The 23,023-nt window shown below is 45.3% G+C and overlaps 2 protein-coding genes across 2 annotated transcripts in view; both read left to right on the top strand.

Annotated features, from left to right (window-relative positions):
- Positions 1-23,023, top strand: part of LOC147693361 (transient receptor potential cation channel subfamily M member 2-like) — a 1,943,547-nt gene that overhangs the window by 61,910 nt on the left and 1,858,614 nt on the right. The gene's annotated exons all lie outside the window — the stretch shown is intronic.
- LOC147693364 (uncharacterized) lies at positions 6,489-7,478 on the top strand. The gene has a single exon (XM_086933570.1). The coding sequence runs from the start codon at positions 6,489-6,491 to the stop codon at positions 7,476-7,478; it is 990 nt and encodes a 329-aa protein (XP_086789696.1).

Below are 23,023 nucleotides of genomic sequence, written 5' to 3'. Positions count from 1 at the left end.
AGCTTCTGTTTGGGCTCTGGGGTTGCGGTATACACTAGAGGTCCCTGCTCCTGCTGCAGTGTCTCCTTGGCTTCTGGGACTGCCTGGGGTGTTGTCCACTATCCCTTGCGTAGGGTCAGTGGTCTGTGCCCCCTCCTCTGGCTTATGGATGTCGCTTTTAGTTGCCAGCGTGCTGGGTTAATGGCTTCTTGTCCCTAGGGTTGCACTGACCTGCGTCACGCTGGTGGTGTGCCTCTTGCCGCGTGGTAAGGGTGCGCTGCTGCCACGCTCTATGCCTCTGCGTTCTGGCTGCTTGATTGTCTTGTTCTCCGAGCCAGGAGTGGTGAGGGTTCCAGGATCAGTGTTCCCTGTGGCTGTGATTGGACGATGGGTGGATCCCAGACTCGTCGCCAATATAATGTTCTCTGTTCGTCCCCACAAGCAGCACACGGAGCCAGGATATGTTGAACTGATTTATTCCTTAAGGAACAACACTCGCTGAGACATAGAGCGCCGAGCGTCTAGGTTACCAGCGCTCTGGTCGCCAACTGCCGCTTTACTCTTTTGCGCTCTTCCCCAGCCTCTCGTTGCGCATGCGCGCCAGTCCCGCTCTCGCCTACGACGCGACGCGTCATCGCGTACGCGTCCGTCGACTAGAGCGCAACACCACATTCTACCATTTCAATTAGCATGTTTTTGTGTTTTATATATATATAACTCCTCCGCACTTAGGTCAAGCCGCCACCTGCCACACCAGCTGGTGTGTCGACAAATGGACCACCCAAGTATTGGTCCTCACAAATGACAAAAACTCCTTCACTCAGCAACTCCTTGCAAAGAACGACGACACTTTGTTCCCGCCTCCAAATAATTTATTGGATCAGCTTCAAGGACGCTTTTCGCCTGACCAGCAGGCTTGTTCACCAATAGTTTATTTATTGCAAATCGGGCATTTTAAACCAACGTGTACACCCATAATGTCACGTGATGTGACTACAAACAACGTGCAGTGGAAAACAGACTCGTAGTTTAAGGCGCAGTCTTGTCCCTTCATAGGCAAAATTAATACTAGTTTTTGCAGTAATTCACATTATTACAATAAAGCTTACATAGCCTCTTAATTCTTAGTTAAAACTGAATAATGTACAGAATCCAATTACACTGGGCTTAATGCTTTCACAACAACGCTCAACTGTTGCATATCTTATGGCACATTACGCTCGAAAACATATATATATATATTTTACACATGTTAACAATACTCGTATATTTGCCTTTGTGAGTGAGTGAGCAGGGTCATGTTAGCAAAAGATCCCGATTTATATCTCCACACCAACAGTTTGAGCACGTGCTTTCTAATCCGTCAGCACCGCTCCTTTATTTTAAAATATCTAAACTTTATTGATGCTTTGTTCGTGAATCACACGTATTGCTGTACATTGCAAGATTGAACCCTAGTGGGTGGATATTCAAACATCTCTGCACAAACACACATCCTATGAATATAGAAACGGAGTACCGCCACAATCGCACTAATGGGGTTGCCAGGGCTTTCTTTAGAGCAAGACGTGGACATCCTCCGCCAGGAAAGGCATCAGACTCTACGCCCCCGTGCACAAAATGCCAGCAACACCAAAAAACAATCAAAAGCGTCGGGAACGACGACAGCATAGTCGCTAACGAAAAGAGGAGCAACAAAAAACCTGCCAACAGGTGGAAGCACAATCAGGTGCCACGATAGAGAGTTGTGACTCACCGACTGTTATCAATTTCTCAACAAGGCAGAAAAGCAGATTTTGGCATTGGGTTTATTGTATAGCCCTGAAAGTAACTTCAGTTACACGCAAACCCGCATTGATGTATTCAAATATATACGAAAATTTAAGTTGTGAAAGTTCCACCTGATGCAAGGTAAATCAAACAGACCTCAACTGGCTGAAATGTTACCTATGACTGCAAGCCTGCCAGCATTAACAGCGGGGGATGTGGATCTCTTGCAAAATCTGCAGCAACTTCAAGATGAAAACATCTGTGTTGAGTCGAATGAAAGTCTTGATTCACCTAATACCAGTGCTGTGCGCACTCATTTAAACCAAAGTCTGCCTTCAACCCAGTAATGCTACATGATAATCTGGACACTTACAATGAACAAGTAACACAGGAACTTAAGAAACTATACAAATCTACAACTCATGCTCGTCACAAATACGCACATTATAACAACCGCAATTTTCAACTGATGAAAAAGCTGCAAGCCAATGAGAAAATTATTGTACGCCAATCAGATAAAGGCGGTAATGTTGTGCTATGGCCACATCAACTGTACATGGAAGAAGCCCTTAAGCAGTTGAATGATAGAACATGCTATAGGAGAAGCAACATCCAAGTTGTTAAAAACTTATGGAACAGTTATTATGCCAAACTCTTGGCATGGAAAAGCACCGATCTTGTGAGCACAGAAGAATTCAAGTTCCTAAAAAATGACCATCCTGTCATTCCCATAATTTCCCATATACCCAAAATTCATAAAGACTCAATCACACCACCAGGCAGGCTAATTATATCGGCCCTCACGTTATGTGGATTACTTTCTTCAAGAACATGTAAAGAACTTACCATCCTATATTCAGGATACAGGTGACTTTTTAAGAAAAATTAGAGCTGTCACATGAGACCCTGAATGTATCCTGATTACACTTGATTACACTTGACATTATGTCTCTTTCTTTATACAAGTATCCACCACCATGATGGACTTAAAGCTGTGGAATTCTATCTGAGCACTAAACCAATGTATCGGTATCACCATAATAAGATGCTATTGACTATGATTATGACAACTTCGTCCTCTTCCAAAATCAGATATTCCAACAAGTTAGGGGTGTAGCTATGGGTGCCTGTTTCTCCCATAGCTACGCCTGTCTGCTTATGGGGCTGTGTGAGAAACAGGTCCTTCAAACTCAATATGGGGAGATTTTGACAAAACATGTTTCGTATTGGTATCGATACATTGACAATCTGTTTATGATCTGGAGAGGCACTGAGAACAAGTGCTCACATTTCATAGAACAGATCAACAAGAATAACTTTATTTACAATTCACTGCTCATCTCTATAAAGACTCTGTGTTTTTTAGATGTAGAGGTGTTTGCAGTGGCAGGCAAACTTCGGACCAGATTGCATAGGAAGCACACAGCGGGCAACACGGTTCTCCATGCAACCAGCTACCACCACAGACATCTTATTCACAGCATTTCTTTCAGGGAAATGCTACGAATCAGGCGGATTTGTAATACTGACTTTGACTGTGAACAGGCTCAAAAAGAAAGGAATAGATTCCTGGCTAGTGGCTACTCCACAACCACAGTTGATAATGCAATTAACAAATCTCTTCAGATTCCAAAATCAGTTGCATTAGCCAACAAAGCACGTCCTATGATGACTACTAGCGACCTGCCTGACCAACCTACAAGATTGATTTTGACATACTATCGTCAGCATCAAGCTTTACGTAGGATTATGAATACAAATTGGGTGTTGGTGATTAATGAACCCATACTTGGGGAGCACCTTCCTAAGACTCCTAGTATCATCTTTCGAAAGGCTCGATCTGTGATCGACACATTGGTTAGAAGCAGTCCCAAGGTAACTAACATCAAAACCTGGTTAAACTCTAGAAGGGGTTAGTACAGAGACAGCACACAAACTGTAATTCCACACATGTGGTGTACCTTGTGACATGACCCTGCCAACAAAAATACGTATCAATATTATAACAATTGGTTCCTTCGGGTGTACCACATTTCTTTTTACTCACTCATAATTATATGTAGTATATAAAGTAAAGTAAAGATCAGAATCCAACACCAATCATGTACTTATGCACTATTTTATGAATTATAGTCATTCATAAATACTCTTTGTAAATTTCAAGAAAGGCTGTACAATAAGTGATAAAAAGTGCAAATTTGTGACTTTTAGTGCTCAGTGCTGGCGGCGCAAAAGTGTACAAAGGACTATACAATACTTATATACGAGAAAATGTACAGTAATTCTACTTTGGTCTGCACAATTTCACATATACCACTGTATACTCCATTAGTCAGTTTTTGGCACAGGGTATTGGTAAAACCACCCGAAGGAACCAATTGTTATAATATTGATTAACTGCCCAGGTTCCTAGGGATACTGGGTTAACCCCATTGGAGATTTCACGAACAAAAATACGTAGGCATGACCTGCAGAAAGGTTAAAATATGTATAGGAGAACATAGGAGCAACGTAAGATTAAAGAAAAGTACGACAAAACTCTGTACACATTTTGTGGAGGCAGGACACACTTGTGATGACCTCAGATGGACAATCCTGGAGATGCTCCATGATAAAAATGACAATGCAGAACAGATCCTCTTTGAAAAGGAACAAAGATGGGTCAACCGCCTCAAGACCCATATATCAGGGATGAATGATAACATACCATGGCATCAGTTCTATTAATCTGTCTTCAGAATACTACACAGTACTCCTGCAATAATGATTAACACCATCAAACTACGTAAAGTATTCAACCCTTTTTCATTTTTATTTTTCACAGCCAGGCACGATCCCATTGGGTTGCCTTCCAACTTTAGTCCCCATTGACAGAGATCTAGTTTGATCGTTCGATCACCCTACACACTGCTTGCCCCCTCTTAGTTTACAATCCTCTAACCATTATTCACAATGTTACTAAACCTTGGGTCATAACAACCATCCATTCAAACCGAGATTATCCGGGTGATTAATATCCCGAGAATCCCAATATAAATCATGTACGAACTAGAACCGATGCAAATTAGTGCGTTTGCCTTTAAGGTTCACCATCTTTAAGGTATGGTTACGATCTAGGTGAACCCCTCATCTATTTCTATTAGAATTTAAAGAAGAGGAGGAAGGACCATCCCCCTAACCAGGGGCAGAGTCAGCACTAGAAGCTAAAGCTTTCCTACACGTGGGTAAGAATGGCGTTTGTTCGTCTTCGAAACAGTCACTGTCTGAAACGTGAGTATTAGTCCAATGGGGCGTTAATAGTCAGCGTTTTATCTGCTTTAATCTCCCAGCAGGGACCACTCTAAATGCGACTCTCTTGCACCCTGATGTGGCGAGATTGACCTATAATGAAGGTATTTACGATACACTTATGACTTTTGTTGCAAGATATCTCTTCGTTGCCTAGTGTATTTGTAGTACTGTTTACAAGTAAGACTCTCGTTTTGCCCAGAATTGTCACCTTTAATATCGTAAAAGCCCGCTAACATACACGAGCTCCCGCACTATAATTGTAAAACTCTGCCCTCCACGTTTGCAATGTCTCGCGGCAATGTTTAAAAGTGCTTATTGTTACAAGATGCGTAATGATACCTACATTCTTTAATTATGCACTGAGAGAGCTTGAGCACGATAATTGTAAGATTCTGTCCTCCGCTTTTGCGATACTCGCGTCATTGTTGAAAGGTGCTTAACGATACCAACACCCTTTAATCATGCATTACGAGAGACACACATGCCGCTACAAATGTTTTGCCATAGTGACCACATTGAATGTGATGTATATACACACTTCTGCGCTTTGCTAACTGACAGTGAAACGTCCCTTTTTAATTACTCTCCCCTTTCTAGCCTCACTTCCCTTCGAGTGCCCACAGTATTGTACACGTTACACAGAAATTAATGTTCGCTAGTTATAAGATCATTTATTTTCTTGGCTATTACAAAGACTGTTTGTATGCGCGCTATATGCTACTGTAACTATCACATTGAGAAATGTAATGTTAATTTTGTTCCCACAATGCAGGAATCTCAGTATGAGAATTTCATACAATAATTGAACTTTACACAAGTTGTGTGAGTATCCAACCTCATTTTATGTATTGTCCTGACGAAAGCTCCATAGACCCTTTTTGGGCCCAGGTGAGCTGAAACATGTCGACCTATCTATAGAGACATATGGTAATCCAGTAACTCGATTACCTAATATACCACTTTTCCAGTTTTAAACCACAGTGCCCACCTCTTTATAATAAACGTTGGTTTGGTGCGACACTGCTTTTTAATAATTCTCTTGGCTGCTCTACATATCTTCCCTCGGTGGCTGTCCCTATAATTTCTGGACACTTCTACACTTACCAGAGGTTGCCTCGGGTGAGGCAGGCATATAGCACGTCATTTGATAACCCGATGACTATGCCGTGACGCTTGACGAGGGGCGGACAAAAAGATACACCGCAACATCAAAATCATAGCGTCTATGAGGGTTTTCAAACATAACCAATGGTTATTGTAGATACCAGTGTCCATTCCCCCTTTTGATTAACACAGAATCTACCCAGGGGAACTGAATGGACCTCAATTCCTCTTCCCTCCTTTGTGATGAATGACTTTAAGCAGCGTACAGCTGCGGGAATAGAACACCCTTGCTAATAATCTTGCTAGCATTGAGGTGTGTTTTCTGGAATAGTGAGCATTGAAAGATGGAGAATAATAATGGTCTAAGTTTCACCGGAAGTGACATAGACGAAATCCTAGCAGCACAACCTTTATTACAAAATACGGACTTCACACAAGCCATCGCTCAGACAGATGAATGGGATACTCTAACTACCAAGAAAAGAGAACAGATCCGAATTGCTATTCATGGAATTATCATGACCGAATACCTGAGAACTAAAACAGCACCGAGAGGCCTATGGATATCCAATGCACCTAGAATCTTTCTTCACGACCTGGCGTTCCGTCGAGACTGGTCTTCGATATCTTGGAAGTGCACCTTAGACTACTTAGTTCTTATAATAAAGACAGCCAAAAGACTATCAGAGGCACTGTTAGCGGAGATCCTAACTTGTGAGAATCAATTGAAAAACAGCATCAACCCTCAAGTCTACAAAAAACGACTAGATGAGATCACGAAAGAAATGGAGGAGACACAAGAGTTTCTAATGCAAAACAAATTACAAAAACTAGCAAAAGATCTCAAACAGTTTAGTCAAGAACGGATGCACCCTTATTCGAAAGAAGACTACACAGTGACAGACAATGCCTCAGATGCAGATTCAACAGGTTGGTTCTCTGATGGTTCAGAAAGCAATTCAGAACAACCAGTATCGAGAAGGGGACGTAATAACTTCAGATTCCGAGCCCAACGCCGTGGAAACAGAGGAAACAGATGGCAAAGACCACCATTCTTTCCAGGGAATCCGATGCCCTTCTTCCAACCCTTTATGCCTCCTTTCAGCGGATGGATGAATCCCTACAATTCGGGAACTGAACAGCAGCCACAAATGGTAAATCAAATGCAACCCAATCCCAACCATTCACACCAACCACAACAGCCTTTTTTAGGAAGAGGCCAAAGCCAAGCCAGAGGCAAAAAGAAAAACTTAACATGGCAGGACCATTTACCCAATGTTCAAACACGCAGTATGTCCTCAGCACAGACAGATTCGAACAAGAAGAGTCACTAATTGTGAACCTCACGGATAATATTCTGACCAAAGAACAAACGACTATCCTCAACAAAGGCCTTGGCTTTGTCCCGACCCCTCTTCAAGATCCATTCAAACTCAAATGCGAGTTGTCTGAATTTTGCAGAACATTAAAGTTAAAAGCTTTTTTTGACGGTTCACCAAGTCAACCCAATGACGGAGACACAATGTTGAGAAGGAAATCCAAATTCTCACCACCGAACAATGCTGTTCCAATCGAAATACTAGCATTCGAACAAGCAATTCTTAAAGGGATCGACAATTTGGATAATAAGAAAAAAACTTTCCAGCATCTCAACAACAAAGAGAAGCGAGCCCTTGAAGAACTAAGAAACAATGACAACATAATTATAAAACCAGCAGACAAGGGGGGCGGGGTGGTACTCCTCACAAAAGAAGGTTACAACCAGCAATGTCTTACACTACTGTCTGATGAGAAGTTCTCTAAGAAACTTGATTCTGATCCCACCGAAAGACTCATGCACACCATCGCAATAATGACACAGAAAGCTGAAGTTAATGGATGGATTTCCCAAAAAGAAGCAGATTTTTTGACTCCCAGAGTACCAAAGGTTCCATTTTTCTACTCACTACCAAAAACTCACAAAAACAAGTCCCCTCCACCGGGACGCTCGATAGTTTCGGGATTGGTTCGCTCTTGGAGCCTTTTTCAAAATTTGCGGATGAGTATCTCAAACCTTTAGTTCAAAAAACGCCAACTTATCTAAAAGATACTTGTGACCTCCTGATACAGATAGCTGAAAAAGAATTCGACCCCAAGACAATGATCCTAGTAGGATTAGATGTCGAATCACTGTATACGAGTCTACCGCAGGATGACACCATGCAAATGCTTGAAGATATATTGTTTCGAGAAGAATGGTTACACCACACCCCTCGTCACTTTATCCTGGAATGCTGTTGGTTAGCGTTAAAAGAGAATTATTTCGAATACAATGGTCAACTCTTTTTACAGTGCCATGGTACTTCCATGGGAAATGCTTTCGCTCCGTCGGTAGCAGGACTGTGCGTGAGTCAATTTGAGCAAAAATTCGTTTTAAACACTGACAATCCCTACGTTTCTAGTATATTATACTGGAAACGTTACATCGACGATATTTTACTTATTTGGGACACTAACAAAAACCTGACTACATTTATGGATTGGTTGAATGGCAAAGACCGGTGGCTAAAATTCACTTTTACTGCAAGCAACGAAAGGATTGACTTCCTAGACCTCACAATCTTCTCTGAAAATGGGAAATTAGAGACAAAGACCTATACAAAACCAACAGCCAAGAACAGTCTCTTGTCGTACCTAAGCTTCCATCCTCGACCTCTTAGAGACAATCTGCCATATAGCCAGTTCCTTCGACACAAACGCAATTGTAGTAAAGAAAGTGACTACAAACAACAAGCTACAGCCCTTAGTAAAAAACTACAAGCGAGAAATTACACGCCTCTGGTAATCTCCAAGTGCAAAAAACGAGCAAAAAATCAGCCTCGTGAGTGTCTTCTACAGAACCATCAGAAGGAACCGATAAAAGATCTTGGAACATGTATCACAACCTACTGCCCGGCAACCTACGATGTACAAAAACTGATAAGAAAGAACTGGCAGATAATCACATCAGGCAATTTCAATTGGCCCAAGCCAAGATTTGCTAACAGGAGGACCAAAAATCTGAGAGACGTGTTGGTCCACACACGTCCCAAAAAAAGACTCACTATAACCACCATTAGGAACATCAACATGGCCCCAGTAACTGGCCACTTCCCCTGTGGAACCTGCGGAGTCTGCAAATTTACCAAAGCCACTAAAACATTACAACTTACCGAGGAATTAGTCTGGACCCAGAGACAGCACACAAACTGTAATTCCACACATGTGGTGTACCTTGTGACATGCCCCTGCCAACAAAAATATGTAGGTCTGACCTGCAGAAAGGTTAAAATACGTATAGGAGAACATAGGAGCAACGTAAGATTAAAGAAAAGTACAACAAAACTCTGTAAACATTTTGTGGAGGCAGGACACACTTGTGATGACCTCAGATGGACAATCCTGGAGATGCCCCATGATAAAAATGACAACGCAGAACAGATCCTCTGAAAAGGAACAAAGATGGGTCAACCGCCTCAAGACCCATATATCATGGTTGAATGATAACATACCACGGCATCAGTTCTATTAATCTGTCTTCAGAATACTATACAGTACTCCTGCAATAATGATTAAGACCATCAAACTACGTAAAGTATTCAACCCTTTTTCATTTTTATTTTTCACAGCCAGGCACGATCCCATTGGGTTGCCTTCTAACTATAGTCCCCATTGACAGAGATCTAATTTGATCGTTCGATCACCCTACACACTGCTTGCCCCCTCTTAGTTTACAATCCTCTAACCATTATTCACAATGTTACTAAACCTTGGGTTATAACAACCATCCATTCAAACCGAGATTATCCGGGTGATTAATATCGCGAGAATCCCTATATAAATCATGTACGAACTAGAACCGATGCAAATTAGTGCATCCACATCAAGATAACAAGAAAAATACATATATAAAAAAGTGAATTCTAAAAACATCAGTACATTTCATTTGAAAATCTATTTCATTAGAACATATCTCTGGGTCAACTGTAACTGTGTATTTCTGCTCAACACTTCCCCTGGGAGATGACCGCTAGCCTAGATGTACTGTCATTTCTTCATGGCTATTTAGTCCTCCCGGGTTCTTCGTACCGATATATATTATATATCTGGATTCTAGCCTCCTTAGCTTCTGTAGCCTATCTCCACCTCTAGGGTTGTTGGGGATTTGATCTAATGCAAAATATTCCAGTAGCTCGCTATTGCTTTTGTGGTACTGTTTGTAATGTCTGGCTACTGGATATGATGGATCACAGTTTGTTATAGCCCTTAGGTGTTCCAGAATACGCATTTTGGTAGGATTAACAGTGCTGCCTATATAGCGTAATCCGCATGGGCACACTAGGCAATACACTGTGTAAGGTGTTGTGCAGGTTAAAAAGGATTTGATTTTTCGAACTTCCCCTCTCACCTGGTAAGTTGTAACTTTCTTGCTGTATTTACATGCCTTGCAGCGTCCACAGGGGTAAAAACCCGATATTGGTTTTCCAAAGGGTTGTCCCACAGGGCGTGCAAGGTAACTACTCGTCAGAGTGTTTCTTAATGCTCTTGCTCTCCTGTAAGTAACCATTGGTTGTTTCGGTATGTCTATAGCTATTACCGGATCTGTAGTTAACAGATTCCAGTTTTTCCTCAGTGCTGTTCTTAACATACCTGCTCCTTCTGAGTACATGGTGATCAGTCTAAATTTCCCTTCTTTGTCATTTTCCTTCAATTTGGGTTTTAATGTCTCTACTCGTGAGATGTTGTCTACTTTTTTTTGGGCTTCTTTTAGACATCTCTCACCATAACCTCAAAGTTTAAATCTTTCTATACTTTCCTGCGCATTCTTTTGGTAGTCTTCCTCTGATGTACAGTTCCGTTTAATCCGCAGCAGTTCTCAATACGGGATGCTGTGGATTAATTTTGGTGGGTGGCTACTCATGGAATGCAGTATCGAATTCCCCACTGTGGGTTTTCTAAACAGCTGTGTGATTATTTTCCCTCGTTCTATTTTTATTTCCAGGTCGAGAAAGTTTACTTTGCTGTTACTCATTTCACTTGTGAAACGCAAATTATATGTATTTTCATTGAGTCTCTCTATATATTCCTTAGCCTTCTTATCTGGTCCACGCCAGACAATCAACAGATCATCTATATATCTGTACCACACTAGTATGTGTTGTGTCCACTCTGCATACTTAGGGTTCCATGCCTCATTTTCCTCCCACCACCCCACAAAAATATTTGCGAAACTGGGGGAATAGCTTGTGCCCATGGCCACCCCTACCAACTGTTTGTAATGTTGATCTTGGTACAGAAAGATGTTATGTTGTAGGCTAAAGTTTAAAAATTCTAAAAGCATTTCGTTATGTTCTAAGAAGTTAGCCTCTCTCGTAGACAAAATGTTTTCTACAGCCTTCATCCCTTGTTCGTGGTCTATGCTAGTATATAGACTAGCTATGTCTAATACTATAAGTTGATCTCCTTCCCTTAGAGTGAGCCGTTCTAGTTTACTTAATAAATATTTAGTGTCTTTCAGATAACTTCTTAAAGTCTTTACATAATCAATCAGAAAGTAGTCAATATACTTCGATAAATGTTCCAAGAGGCTCCCTTGGGCACTTACAATTGATCGTCCTGGTGGCCTTGCTTTGTCCTTGTGCACCTTTGGTAGGTGGTAGAAACATGGTGTTATGGGGTTTAAACATCATAGGTACAGATATTCTTCTGTCTCTATTATTCCCTTACCGTGCCACTTCTTCAACATTTCGTGGTATTCTGTGATACTCTCTTGGTATTCCTTCCTCCCCACTTTCTGGTAGCACTTTACATCCTGTAATTGTCTTAAAGCCTCTTCGTTATAGGCTTCATACGTTTGCAGAACCACGTTCCCCCCTTTGTCCGAGGGCTTTATTATCAATTTCTTATCATTTTGTAAGTTTTTTATAGCCTCCCGATGTTTCAGTGTTAGGTTCCACTGTTTATTCGTTGGACCTCTTTTTTTGATTTTCCTTAGTTCTTTAGAGACTGATTCCATAAAGAGATCTATGTTGTCGTTGGGCATTTGCGGCACGAATGTCGATGCTGGTTTGAAGTTCGTATTCCCTCCTTCTTGTGCTATGTACACTTGCGACAAATTCTCCGATTGGCTAGCTCCTTCTGCTCTCAATTCCTGCATCGCTTCCAGAGCCGAAACGCGTCTGGTGCTCAGAGGGTCAGTAATAAAAACAATTGATCCTCCTCCAGTGAGTGCTTGTTTTCTTTGAAAATACGAAGAAGAAGGAGCCACAATATATATATATATATATCAAAAAAAGGGTGTGCCACTTGCTTGGAACGCACACAATGACTCCTGTGTGTTTAAAAGCGTCCTTTATTCCAGCATGTCAGTATTTCTGAATTCCCATTAAAAACGCCCGACGCGTTTCGAAGCTGACATGTTTCTTGTTCACGGGCTGGTATGCAAATGAGGCAGTGATTACGAGCTGGAGCCGTCAGTCATTATAATGATTTTTTCCCACCCCCTGGTGGGCTTGCTCAGGTGCATGCTGGAAAAGGATTCTGGAACTTCGAGTTCCTGCTCGTGTGTTTTCTCCCTCTGGTGGGGTCTGCCTGCTTTTTTGCATCCATTTCTTTAGTTTTGCTTCTCACCATCCAGTGGGTATTGGGAGAAAGACGGACCCAGTTCAGCTGTTCTGTCTTGTCATTCTGCCGGTTTGAGGTTCTAGTATCTCGAGGCAGCTCACATTCTTCCTGTGACAGTGCTATTCCACAACCATGGACTGGCCATAAAACTTCAAAAAAGGGTGTGCCACTTGCTTGGAATGCACACAATGACAAGCCGGACTCCTGTGTGTTTAAAAGCGCCCTTTATTCCAGCAGGTCAGTATTTCTGAATTCCCATTAAAAACGCCAGACGCGTTTCGAAGCTGACATGCTTCTTGTTCACGGGCTGGTATGCAAATGAGGCAGTGATTACGAGCTGGAGCCGTCAGTCATTATAATGACTGTATATATATATATATATATATCCAATACCAGTCCACAACTTCTTGATCCAAGAAAGGCACTGACACCGTGAATTCTTTCCAAAGTAAGATTTTTATTCCATGTCACAGCTCAATATATATATATATATACACACACATCACACATATACATATATATATATATATATGTATGTGTATATATATATATATATATATATATTCACTGAAAAAAACATAGGTTTCAGGCCTTATATAGTTAGGAATTAGCATTTAAAAAACCAATGAAATTGCTCCTATATAGTTAGTTGTACTAACTGTATTTCGCGCACCCGCAATCCACTGCTGATGATGTCACATATTACATCATTCATGACATGCTCAGTGACATCACTGGTGACATAATTCATATGATAATATGATGCACCTCCTTACACGCTAATATAACCTTTGATACACCCAGTGTTAAATCCAGACTACCATTCTTGAAACCATTGACACACCAATACCAGTTACTACATACGCACTAACTGATTGCTAGGTTTACACACACATCCACTTATTCGCCCATAGAATCACTCATACATACAGTCACTGATCAATACAACACTAACATATGCACTCATACCCCTATACAGACACTCACACTCTGCCACTCATCCATGGAGTTACTCACACACCTAGTCAGTCATGCAAAGAATCAATCACACTTCCATTTCCTCAACTATACATTTATACACACAACACCTAACTTATTCAAACATATACTAACACATACTTACTCTCTTATACAATCCCTGATACAAGTGCACAATGATCCATACAGCCACTCGCACAATCACTGGCTCTCATGTATAGTCATTTATATATGCCAACTCTCACATGCACTGTGTTTTACATATGTACTTACTTGGACATGTAGCACTGAGATATCCATTCACTCACCAACACACACATGCACACAGTCAACCGACCATACACCTGTTTCCACATGCACTCTTGAACCCATACACCTAGTGAATCAACTGCTCACACATCTATGCAGAGTCACACACCTCCCAGCCACCCACACACACACACTCAGTCTCCCATACAAATACTTGGGCAACCAATCAATAACCCATATAGCCACTCATATAGCTACTGATCAACACATACAGCAGTTTACGCAACAACAGACATACTGATGCACACATTCAGACAGTTTAGTCACTAACCCATGCATTCAGTAAGACACAGTTAATCACTCACTCATACAGTCAGTCACGCACCTACTAAATCCTTCATCCAGACACTTATACATCCACTCATTCTTCAATATGTAAAACATATTTAAACTTCACAGAAACATACAGTCACTTGATGATGTCATCAGTGATGTCATCAGTGATGTCACTGACCATGTCATGTAATATGTGACATCATCAGCAGTGGTTTGCAGGTGCGCGAAATATAGTTAGTACAACTAACTAAATGGGAGCAATTTCAATGGTTTTTTAAATGCTAATTCCTAACTATAAAAGGCCTGAAACCTATGGTTTTTTCAGTGAATTTCAAAGGTTTTTTATATGCTAATTCCTAACTGTATAGGGCCTGAAACCTATGGTTTTTTCAGTGAATTTGCAACGTTTTTTTAAATGCTAATTCTTAACTATATAAGGCCTGAAACCTATGGTTTTTTCAGTGAATTTGCAAGGTTTTTTAAATGCTAATTCTATTAGTGGATAACATTTAAATATGTTAATATCCTTGTGGGACCACCTGAGCAGCCCTAGGGGGTCAGGGTGTTTCTACCCTGCCCCCTTTTTGCATTCTACACGTTTGTTTTTCTGCTTCTTTTGTGCCTCGGTCTACCTAGCACAAGATGAATGCCAACACTTCCTGGTTAGAAGTGTTGACAGCCAATGAGCATGCTGCTTTCCTGTGAAAGGCATGCAGTGAAACAAAGGTGCACAACACGCAAAGGGGTCAGGGTAGAAGCACCCTGACCCCCTAGGCCTGCTCAGGGGGTCCCACAAGGCCCCCCCAGGCCCCCCCCCCAAAATGTTTTTTTCGTAAAATCGCGGGGGTACGCGTACCATACGCGTACAGTGCACGTACGGTGCGCGTACCCCCGCGATTTTCCGAAAAAATACATTTTTGGGGGGGACCTGGGGGGGCCTTGTGGGACCACCTGAGCAGGCCTAGGGGGACAGGGTGCTTCTACCCTGCCCCCTTTTTGAGTTCTACACGTTTGTTTTTCTGCTTTCCTGTGCCTCTGTCTACCGAGGCACACGATGGCTGCAACAATTTCTGTTTTGGAATGTTGACAGACAGTGGCAGCCAATCAGCATGCAGCTCATACTCGGGAAGGTACAGAGTACAGTAAGCTTACAGTGCACTCACGGTGTCCCGCCCATATATATATATTTGGGAAAATTCAATTTTCTCAACAACTACTGGAGCGATTTTCACCAAATATAAAAAAGGCGCTACTGCATACCAGTCCCTACCATTTTGCCAAGTTTGGTGTAATTCCATTCAGACGTTCGGGCTGTAGCCGTGTCTAAAGGTCCTATGGAAAATTGCATTGGGCTACATTTCACATTCAATTTTTGCAAAAACTACTGGATGGATTTTGACCAAACATAGCAAAGGCACATCTCCTTACCAGTACCAACCATTTTGCCAAGTTTAGGGTAATTCCATTCAGCCGTTCGGGCTGTAGCCTAAAGTTTCCTATGGAAATTAACATGGGAAAAACACGTTTTGGGACCCCCCTTTTTTCTCGGCCCCCGCTTGACGAATCCCCCCGAAACTTTTCAAGGAAGGAGCGGAGTGGAGTGAGGCAATTTTAAGGAAAATTACACACAGATTCCTCAATCGGCGCCAAAGTTATTCCTTTGCAGCGATAAAGGAAGACATTCAGGAACTGCGGACTCAGTTGGCGTCGGACTTGAAGGAAGTGCGACGGGACGTCGACGCAATCGGAGAGAGGGTAACGACAATGGAAGAACATGACCTGGGGGCTGCTGAGGATATCCACCAGCTCCAGCAAGATGTCCTGCGCCTCACTGAGCAGAACTTGAGTTTGCAGGCGCACAAGGAAGACCTGGAGAACAGGTCTCGTAGCAACAATATCAGGGTTCGGGCGGTCCCATGGAAAGGAGAAGGAGCGGATCTGCGGGAATACGTTGAAGCTCTCTTCCGCGGAGTGGCAAAAGGTGGGCAAGCCAGTGAAACCAGCGGGACCTGATCTGTCCATCAGCCTGAGAGAGAGAGGAGCGTCTGTGGCGAAGGTGAAGGAGGCCCCGGAGGGCTCCTGATCACTATCTTCATTTGCCTGGCCTCTGCAGGCCGACAGCTGGTGCCGGAAGGGACTGTCGTCTGGAACCTGATGGGTAACGTTGTGTCATTCCCGCCATGGGGGATGTCCTGCATCAGGACTTGGGTGGTCAGCGGGGTTGAGTCTTGGCCCCCTGTTCTTTGGACTTGTGTGACGGACTATAGTTCCCTCCTTTTGCCTGTTTTGGTGGGGGTACGGTCACTTTGTTGGGGATTCTGTTAATTGGGAGTTTTCTTCTGGTGCTAAGGGAGGGGGGTTGGGGTGGGGGGGATTTTGGGGGAGGGGGAACTCCGCATCAGTCTCTCAATGTCTCCAAGATGATGCTGCGTGATCGGCAGCCAATGTACGGTGCGCAAAACATATCTAGGGCCCTCAGTGTTATGCCGGAATGATGGGGAAGGAATTGAAAATTGTTAGTCTGAATGTGCGGGGCCTCAACAGCCCAGTTAAACGAGCGGCCATGTTGTCACTACTGGAGGGGGCGGAAGGCGATATCTGCTTGCTGCAAGAAACGCACCTCCTCTCCAAGGAAACTAAGAGGACGAGAGACAGACGCTCTCCGATACAGGTGTGGTCCTCTTGCGCGGCGAAGCAGCAGGGTGTAGCGATCCTCATCGGGGCCAAGGCTCATTGTAAGATACTGTCTCATGTTGTCGATATTAAAGGCCGTTTTTTAGCGGTTAGGATTCAATGGGGCGATATTCGCCTTACAGTGGGCTCTATCTATGCTCCTAATGTTCAGCAAGAGCCCTTCTTGACCTCGGCGATTGCGGACGCCCTGGCGTCGCCGGATCCCTGGGTGCTTGTGGGTGGTGATCTAAATTTGGTCATGGACACGTCCCTAGATAGGTCAGAAGCGCGCTCACACCAAGCTGGGGCCATTTCCAGGGGAGGGCTACGGTGGTTACAAGAAGGGGGCTTCATGATGTATGGCGTGCTCAGCACCCACTGGAGCGCGACTACACCTATTACTCAGCGGCACACAAAACCTACGCGCGCTTAGACCACTTGCTTGCTTACACCTCACTCATGCCCCAGCTCTCTGCAGCGGAGATAGCCCCGCGCTCGCTGTCCGATCATGCCCTCATCTCCGTGCGCGTTGCTGGTAACAAACACAAGCGACCAACGGGAGGCTGGCGCCTGCGAGATTCCCTCCTTAATTCCGAATCGGTCGTCGACCGCATGCGAGACACGATTACACAGTACCTTGTGGCCAACGATATCGATGACATGCCACTGAGCTTGGTGTGAGAAGCGCTTAAGTTAGTGGTGAGGGGCGACTTCATAGCGATCTTGTCGTCCCTGGCTAAGCTGCGCAGGGAGAAGCGTGAAGAACTTGAGTGAGTTTCGGGGGTTTGAGGCGATCCGTAAGAGGCCCGGGCACCCCGTATCTGGAGGGAACTGGAGACGAAGAGGCGCATGCTCAAACACTTGGATCTCGACCTAGCGGAATATGCACTCCTGCGTTTACGCCACAAGTTCTATCTCAGTGGCGATAAGGGGGGTAAAATGCTGGCGCTCCGTTTGCGGGCGCGCACGCAGCAGACGGCTATCCTGGCCATTCGTGATTCGAACGCGGTGGAACAGACGGCGGACGATCACATCGCGGCGGCCTTTCAACGCTTCTATCGCCGCTGAAGCAAGCCAAGTCTCCGGGACCGGATGGCTTCTCGGCCATCTTTTATAAGAAGTTTTGTAGAGAACTGGCACCCTTCCTAACTCGCCTCTTTAACTCCTTCCGGGAGACGGGGACGGTGACTCCCTCTATGTCGGAGGCAGTGATCACGGTCATCCCCAAGGCAGGCAAAGACGCAATGGAGTGTAGTTCGTATCGCCCCATCTTGCTGCTCAATGTTGACATGAAGTTGTTCGCAGGTATTTTAGCCGCTCGCCTCAGTCCTCACATGGATGGAGTTGTTGAGCCTGACCAGGGGGGATTTGTCCCCACCCGACAGGGGGGTGAAAATACAAAGAGGCTCCTACATCTAATGGACTCCGTTCACCGCTCCCGTACACAGGCCCTGTTTCTATCCATTGATGCCGAGAAGGCGTTCGACCGTGTAGACTGGTCGTACCTATTCGCGGTCCTTAAGACCTTTGGGCTAGGAGACACCTTTGTTAACTGGGTGCGCTGCCTATATGCCTCCCGAGATCAGCGGGGCGGGTCAATGGCTGCAGATCGGAATATTTCCCCATCACACGCGGGACCCGGCAGGGCTGCCCCCGGTCTCCACTGCTCTTCGCGCTCTGTATGGAGCGGTTCGCTCAGCGTCTCCGAGATAACGCGGCCATCCAAGGAATTTGTTTCGGCGCAGACGAGCACAAGGTGAGTCTGTACGCCGACGATGTGATTCTCTCTCTCACCCACCCTCACACTTCTTTGCGGCACCAGTCGCACGAAATCCGTGACTTCGGGGCGATTGCTGGCTTTAAGGTCAACTTCCTCAAATCCCAGGTACTCAATATCTCGGTCCCGGCCGAGGACGCCCTGGACCTTCAGAGGGACTTCGAGTTCCAATGGGTCCATACGGATATTCCATACCTTGGAATCCGTTAGCGCCCACGATAGCGCAGACTGTTTCCCTCAATTACAGACTCCTGACTGAGCTGACAACCAGGTCCCTGTCGGACTGGTCCCGGTTACAACTGGCCTGGTTTGGTCGACTGGCGGCGGTGAAAATGACGATCCTCCCGCGCATTCTCTACCTTTTTCAGATGTTACCCCTACGTCCCCCAACGGGTGCGCTGAAGATATTGCAGGGGCTGCTCACCAAGTTTCTGTAGAACCACAAGCGTCCACGATTGGTGTTCTCCTGGGTCACGGTCCCGCGGGCCGAGGGCGGTTTGGGCTTTCCCTGCATTGAGGCATACTATCAGGCGTCGTGCCTACGCTATATCCTTGAGTGGAATAGGCCGCTGTCCAGCAAACATATGGACCAGGCAGTGGCGGGCTGCAATATCTGGCGAGAACTGTGGCTCCTGCGTAAACACAGAGCATGGGGCTTGTATTCTTCGCCGGTCACCTCCACGACGCTGATCGCTCGGGACGAACTGGCACGCCGACGAGGCTGGACCACCTTTCCATCGCCCATGACGCCCATCGTCGATAATCCGGAGTTCCCCCCAGGCTGTGCGTCGCCAGTTTTCCAGCGCTGGAGGGAACAAGGCTGCAAGAGGGTGGGTCATCTCTTTGACCTGGACGGGCTGATCCCGTTCTCTTCCTTGCGTCGGGAACACTTTGCCCTTTCTGAGTCCGACGCCTTTCCCTACTCGCAGGTCGCTCATTGGGTCACGCATCCCTCTAATGTGGCTGCCATGTCCCATCCCATGACAAAGCTGGAGCATTGGGTGATCTGTAAAAAGGACGACCGCAGGCTCATCTCTGAACTTTACGCGCTGATTCTCGCGCGGCCCCATGCACAGCGTACTAAGGCGCAGGTTCGCTGGGAGACGGAGATAGGCCGCAGCTGTCTCGCAAGGAGTGGGACAAGGTGTTCTATCGCGCACATCACACTGCAGCTAACGTAGCGGGGGCCGAATCGGCCTACAAAATGGTGTCCTACTGGTACCACACCCCGGCTAGAATTCATGCGTGGGACCATAAATGCCAGAGTCTTTGCTGGCGGGGATGTGGCGCGACGGGCACCCTGACGCATCTGCTCTGGCACTTCCCCAAATTAGTGTGATACTGGAAAGCGGTCCTGGACGATGTGGCTGACGCGTTCAACATCACATTCCCCAGAGCCCCGGAGCATGTGCTGCTTGGTCTACCACACTCGAAAGTGTTCCCCTTGCGCTCCATACAGGGTAGGCAGATAGCCCTAGCTTTGCTGGCTGCACGCCTAGTTATCCTTGCGCAGTGGCGGTCCCCTGATGCCCCCGATCCGAGAGATTGGATCCGACGACTGTGGCTATTGCTGGGCATGGAGAGGCTGTCGCTTTGTGTGGATGGCAGGGGTGAGATGTATGCGGAGCTGTGGGAACCATTCATACGCTTGTTATCACGCGATTTGCGCGAAGTGACATGCCCCAAGTTGTTGCAAATCCTACAACTTATTCCGTTGGGGCCACAGAGTGCAAGTTCCTAGAGGGGTTTGGTCTGCTAGGTGCCGGCGGTGAGGTGGGAGTGAGCAGTTACGGAGGCGCTGGCAGGGCGGATGCGGAGGTGGGAGGCGGGGGGAGGAGGGGGAGGATGGTGGGGGCGGGTAGGGGGGGTGGGTGGTTTTCTGTCTTTCTGTCACTGTTTGTGTTTTCTTTTCTATAAAATGCAGTATCGATGATAGGTCTAGCTGTTCCGCTTGGCCTTTTGTTTGCCCTCGCCGGGTCGCCCCCAGGGGTGTAGGCCCTAAAGCTGTGTGCAAGTATTGCTGGACTGTGCTCTGCCGGCCGATGGATGTAGGCAGTCAAGCTGTGTTATGGGATACTATGCTGCTCAATAAAAAACGTTTGATTCTAAATTCATCCCAAAGGTTCCATCTAATTTTCACCTGAATGAACCTATAGTCTTGCAGACTTTTTTCCCAAATCCACTTTCCGCAGCAGAGAGGTCTCTCCACTCTTTAGACCTCAAGCGTTGTCTGAAGTTCTACATTCACCGAACACAACAGTTTCGGAAATCTACCCAACTTTTTGTCGCCTTCAGCAGGCCCAGAAAGGGTCTTCCTTTGACTAAGCAGAGCATTTCTCGTTGGATCTCTGCAGCCATTACTTTCTGCCATCAACAGGCAGGTCATCCTCTGCATTCTAAAGTTCGAGCTCATTCAACCAGAGCTGTCTCCACTTCAATGGCGCTCTTTGCAGGAATGCCCATTATCGACATATGCAGAGCGGCGACGTGGAAGACACCACACCAGGCACTACTGCTTAGATTCTGAACTTATGAAAGATGCAGCAGTGGGTCAAGCTTTGCTCTGTCATTTATTTCACTAGAGGTGAGCCTTATTTCTTCATCCTACCTTCCTACTGCCTACTTGCACATTTCTCTATTATATTGTTTTTGGTACTTGTTATATTTCACAAATGGTACTATTATATCGTGTAATTTTACATGTTGTACCATTCGAAATGTGCTGGTTATTGCTTGCTACTCTGATTCAGGCATGTGAATCTATGAAAGATACCCATAATACTGGATAAGAAATGCGTTACTTACCTGTAACTGCAGTTATCCAGTATTGGTATCTTTCATAGATTCACATGCAACCCACCCACCTCCCCTGGAAGGGCTCACCTTGGTTCTCTCAGTAGGTACTACTTAGCACTGTGCTTACGAAAATCTGAGGGACTAGGGCTCCTTCCAGGAAGGTTCTAGCGGGTGGTGATATCTGATTGGCTCTTGGCCAAAGTTTGGTCCTTTTTACAAAAGGACATGGATATGCTACTAATGAGAGGCCTCTGGCCTATTGCTATGCATATGTCTTTATGAGATTACTCTTTTTATATACCGGGGACTCCCACCCCGACGACGGGGAATGATTCATGCATGTGAATCTATGAAAGATACCATTACCGGATAACTGCAGTTACAGGTAAGTAACGCATTTCTTCTGTTGCAGCAAGACGACTTCATGACTGCCCTCGACTTGAAGGATGGCTACTTCTATATTCCCATCCACCCCGCCCACCAAAGATTCATGCAGTTTGTGGTAAGTGGACAACATTATCAGTTCAAAAATCAATATGGTCGCACACTGCTCCTCCTACCAGCGGGTTTACCCCTGAGCATTATGAATAATGCAGTTTGTTCCAGCGTGTGCCCTTCTAAGAAAATGTTGAATATATCCACCGTTGTGCTGGCCATCCCTGGACACGTGTTTCTAGGTCGTTACCTTTCATCAAGCAGGGAATAGGCGTATGTATGGGGCTGCTGCGTAAGCTGCCAAAAAGTGTTCTCGGGTCTTGATACCTCTCGCGGCGCGCAGGTGCGTAACCATGAGCTCGTCAGCTTGACCGGGCTCAAGGGACCCTTAATGAACAGAAATCCATATGGTCGGACACTGCTCCTCCTACCAGCGGGTTTACACCTGAGCATTATGGTATCCACCGTTGTGCTGGCTATCCCTGGACACGTGTTTCTAGGTCGTTACCTTTCGAGCCATGTCTCGTGTCTAGAGATACTGGAAATATCAAGTACTTACTTGCACCAACCTTGGTGAAACACTCACAAGCTTTTTCCCAACTCTTCAAGTCATACGCACTGCATATACCAGAATGCAGAGGGGCGATCCGGCGGAGAGGCTAGCAGTGTGCTCCCATCGTTGATTCCTGTTATAGGGCTCCCGTGAGCCCCCAAGTTGGCGAGCTTTTGGAGACGCACCTGCGCGCCTGAGAGGCAACGAAGCCTGTGACGGTTGTTTGGCGGCTTTCACTGCCACCCCAGAACTTTTCTCTACTGATGAGGGATACCATCCCGAAACACGAGCCATGTCTCGTGTCTAGAGATACTGGAAATATCAAGTACTTACTTGCGCCAACCATGGTGAAACACTCACAAACTTTTTCCCAACTCTTCAAGTCATACGCACTGCATATACCAGAATGCAGAGGGGCGATCTGGCAGAGAGGCTAGCAG

The sequence above is a fragment of the Lissotriton vulgaris genome, chromosome 8 (genome assembly GCF_964263255.1).
Source record: "Lissotriton vulgaris chromosome 8, aLisVul1.2, whole genome shotgun sequence".
NCBI lineage: Eukaryota > Metazoa > Chordata > Amphibia > Caudata > Salamandridae > Lissotriton > Lissotriton vulgaris.
This window is presented reverse-complemented; position numbering and strand designations above follow the sequence as displayed.

What these genes read in the sequence shown, in the direction of transcription:
- LOC147693364 (XM_086933570.1), top strand. Translation starts at nt 6,489, where the DNA reads ATGGAGAATAATAATGGTCTAAGTTTCACCGGAAGTGACATAGACGAA.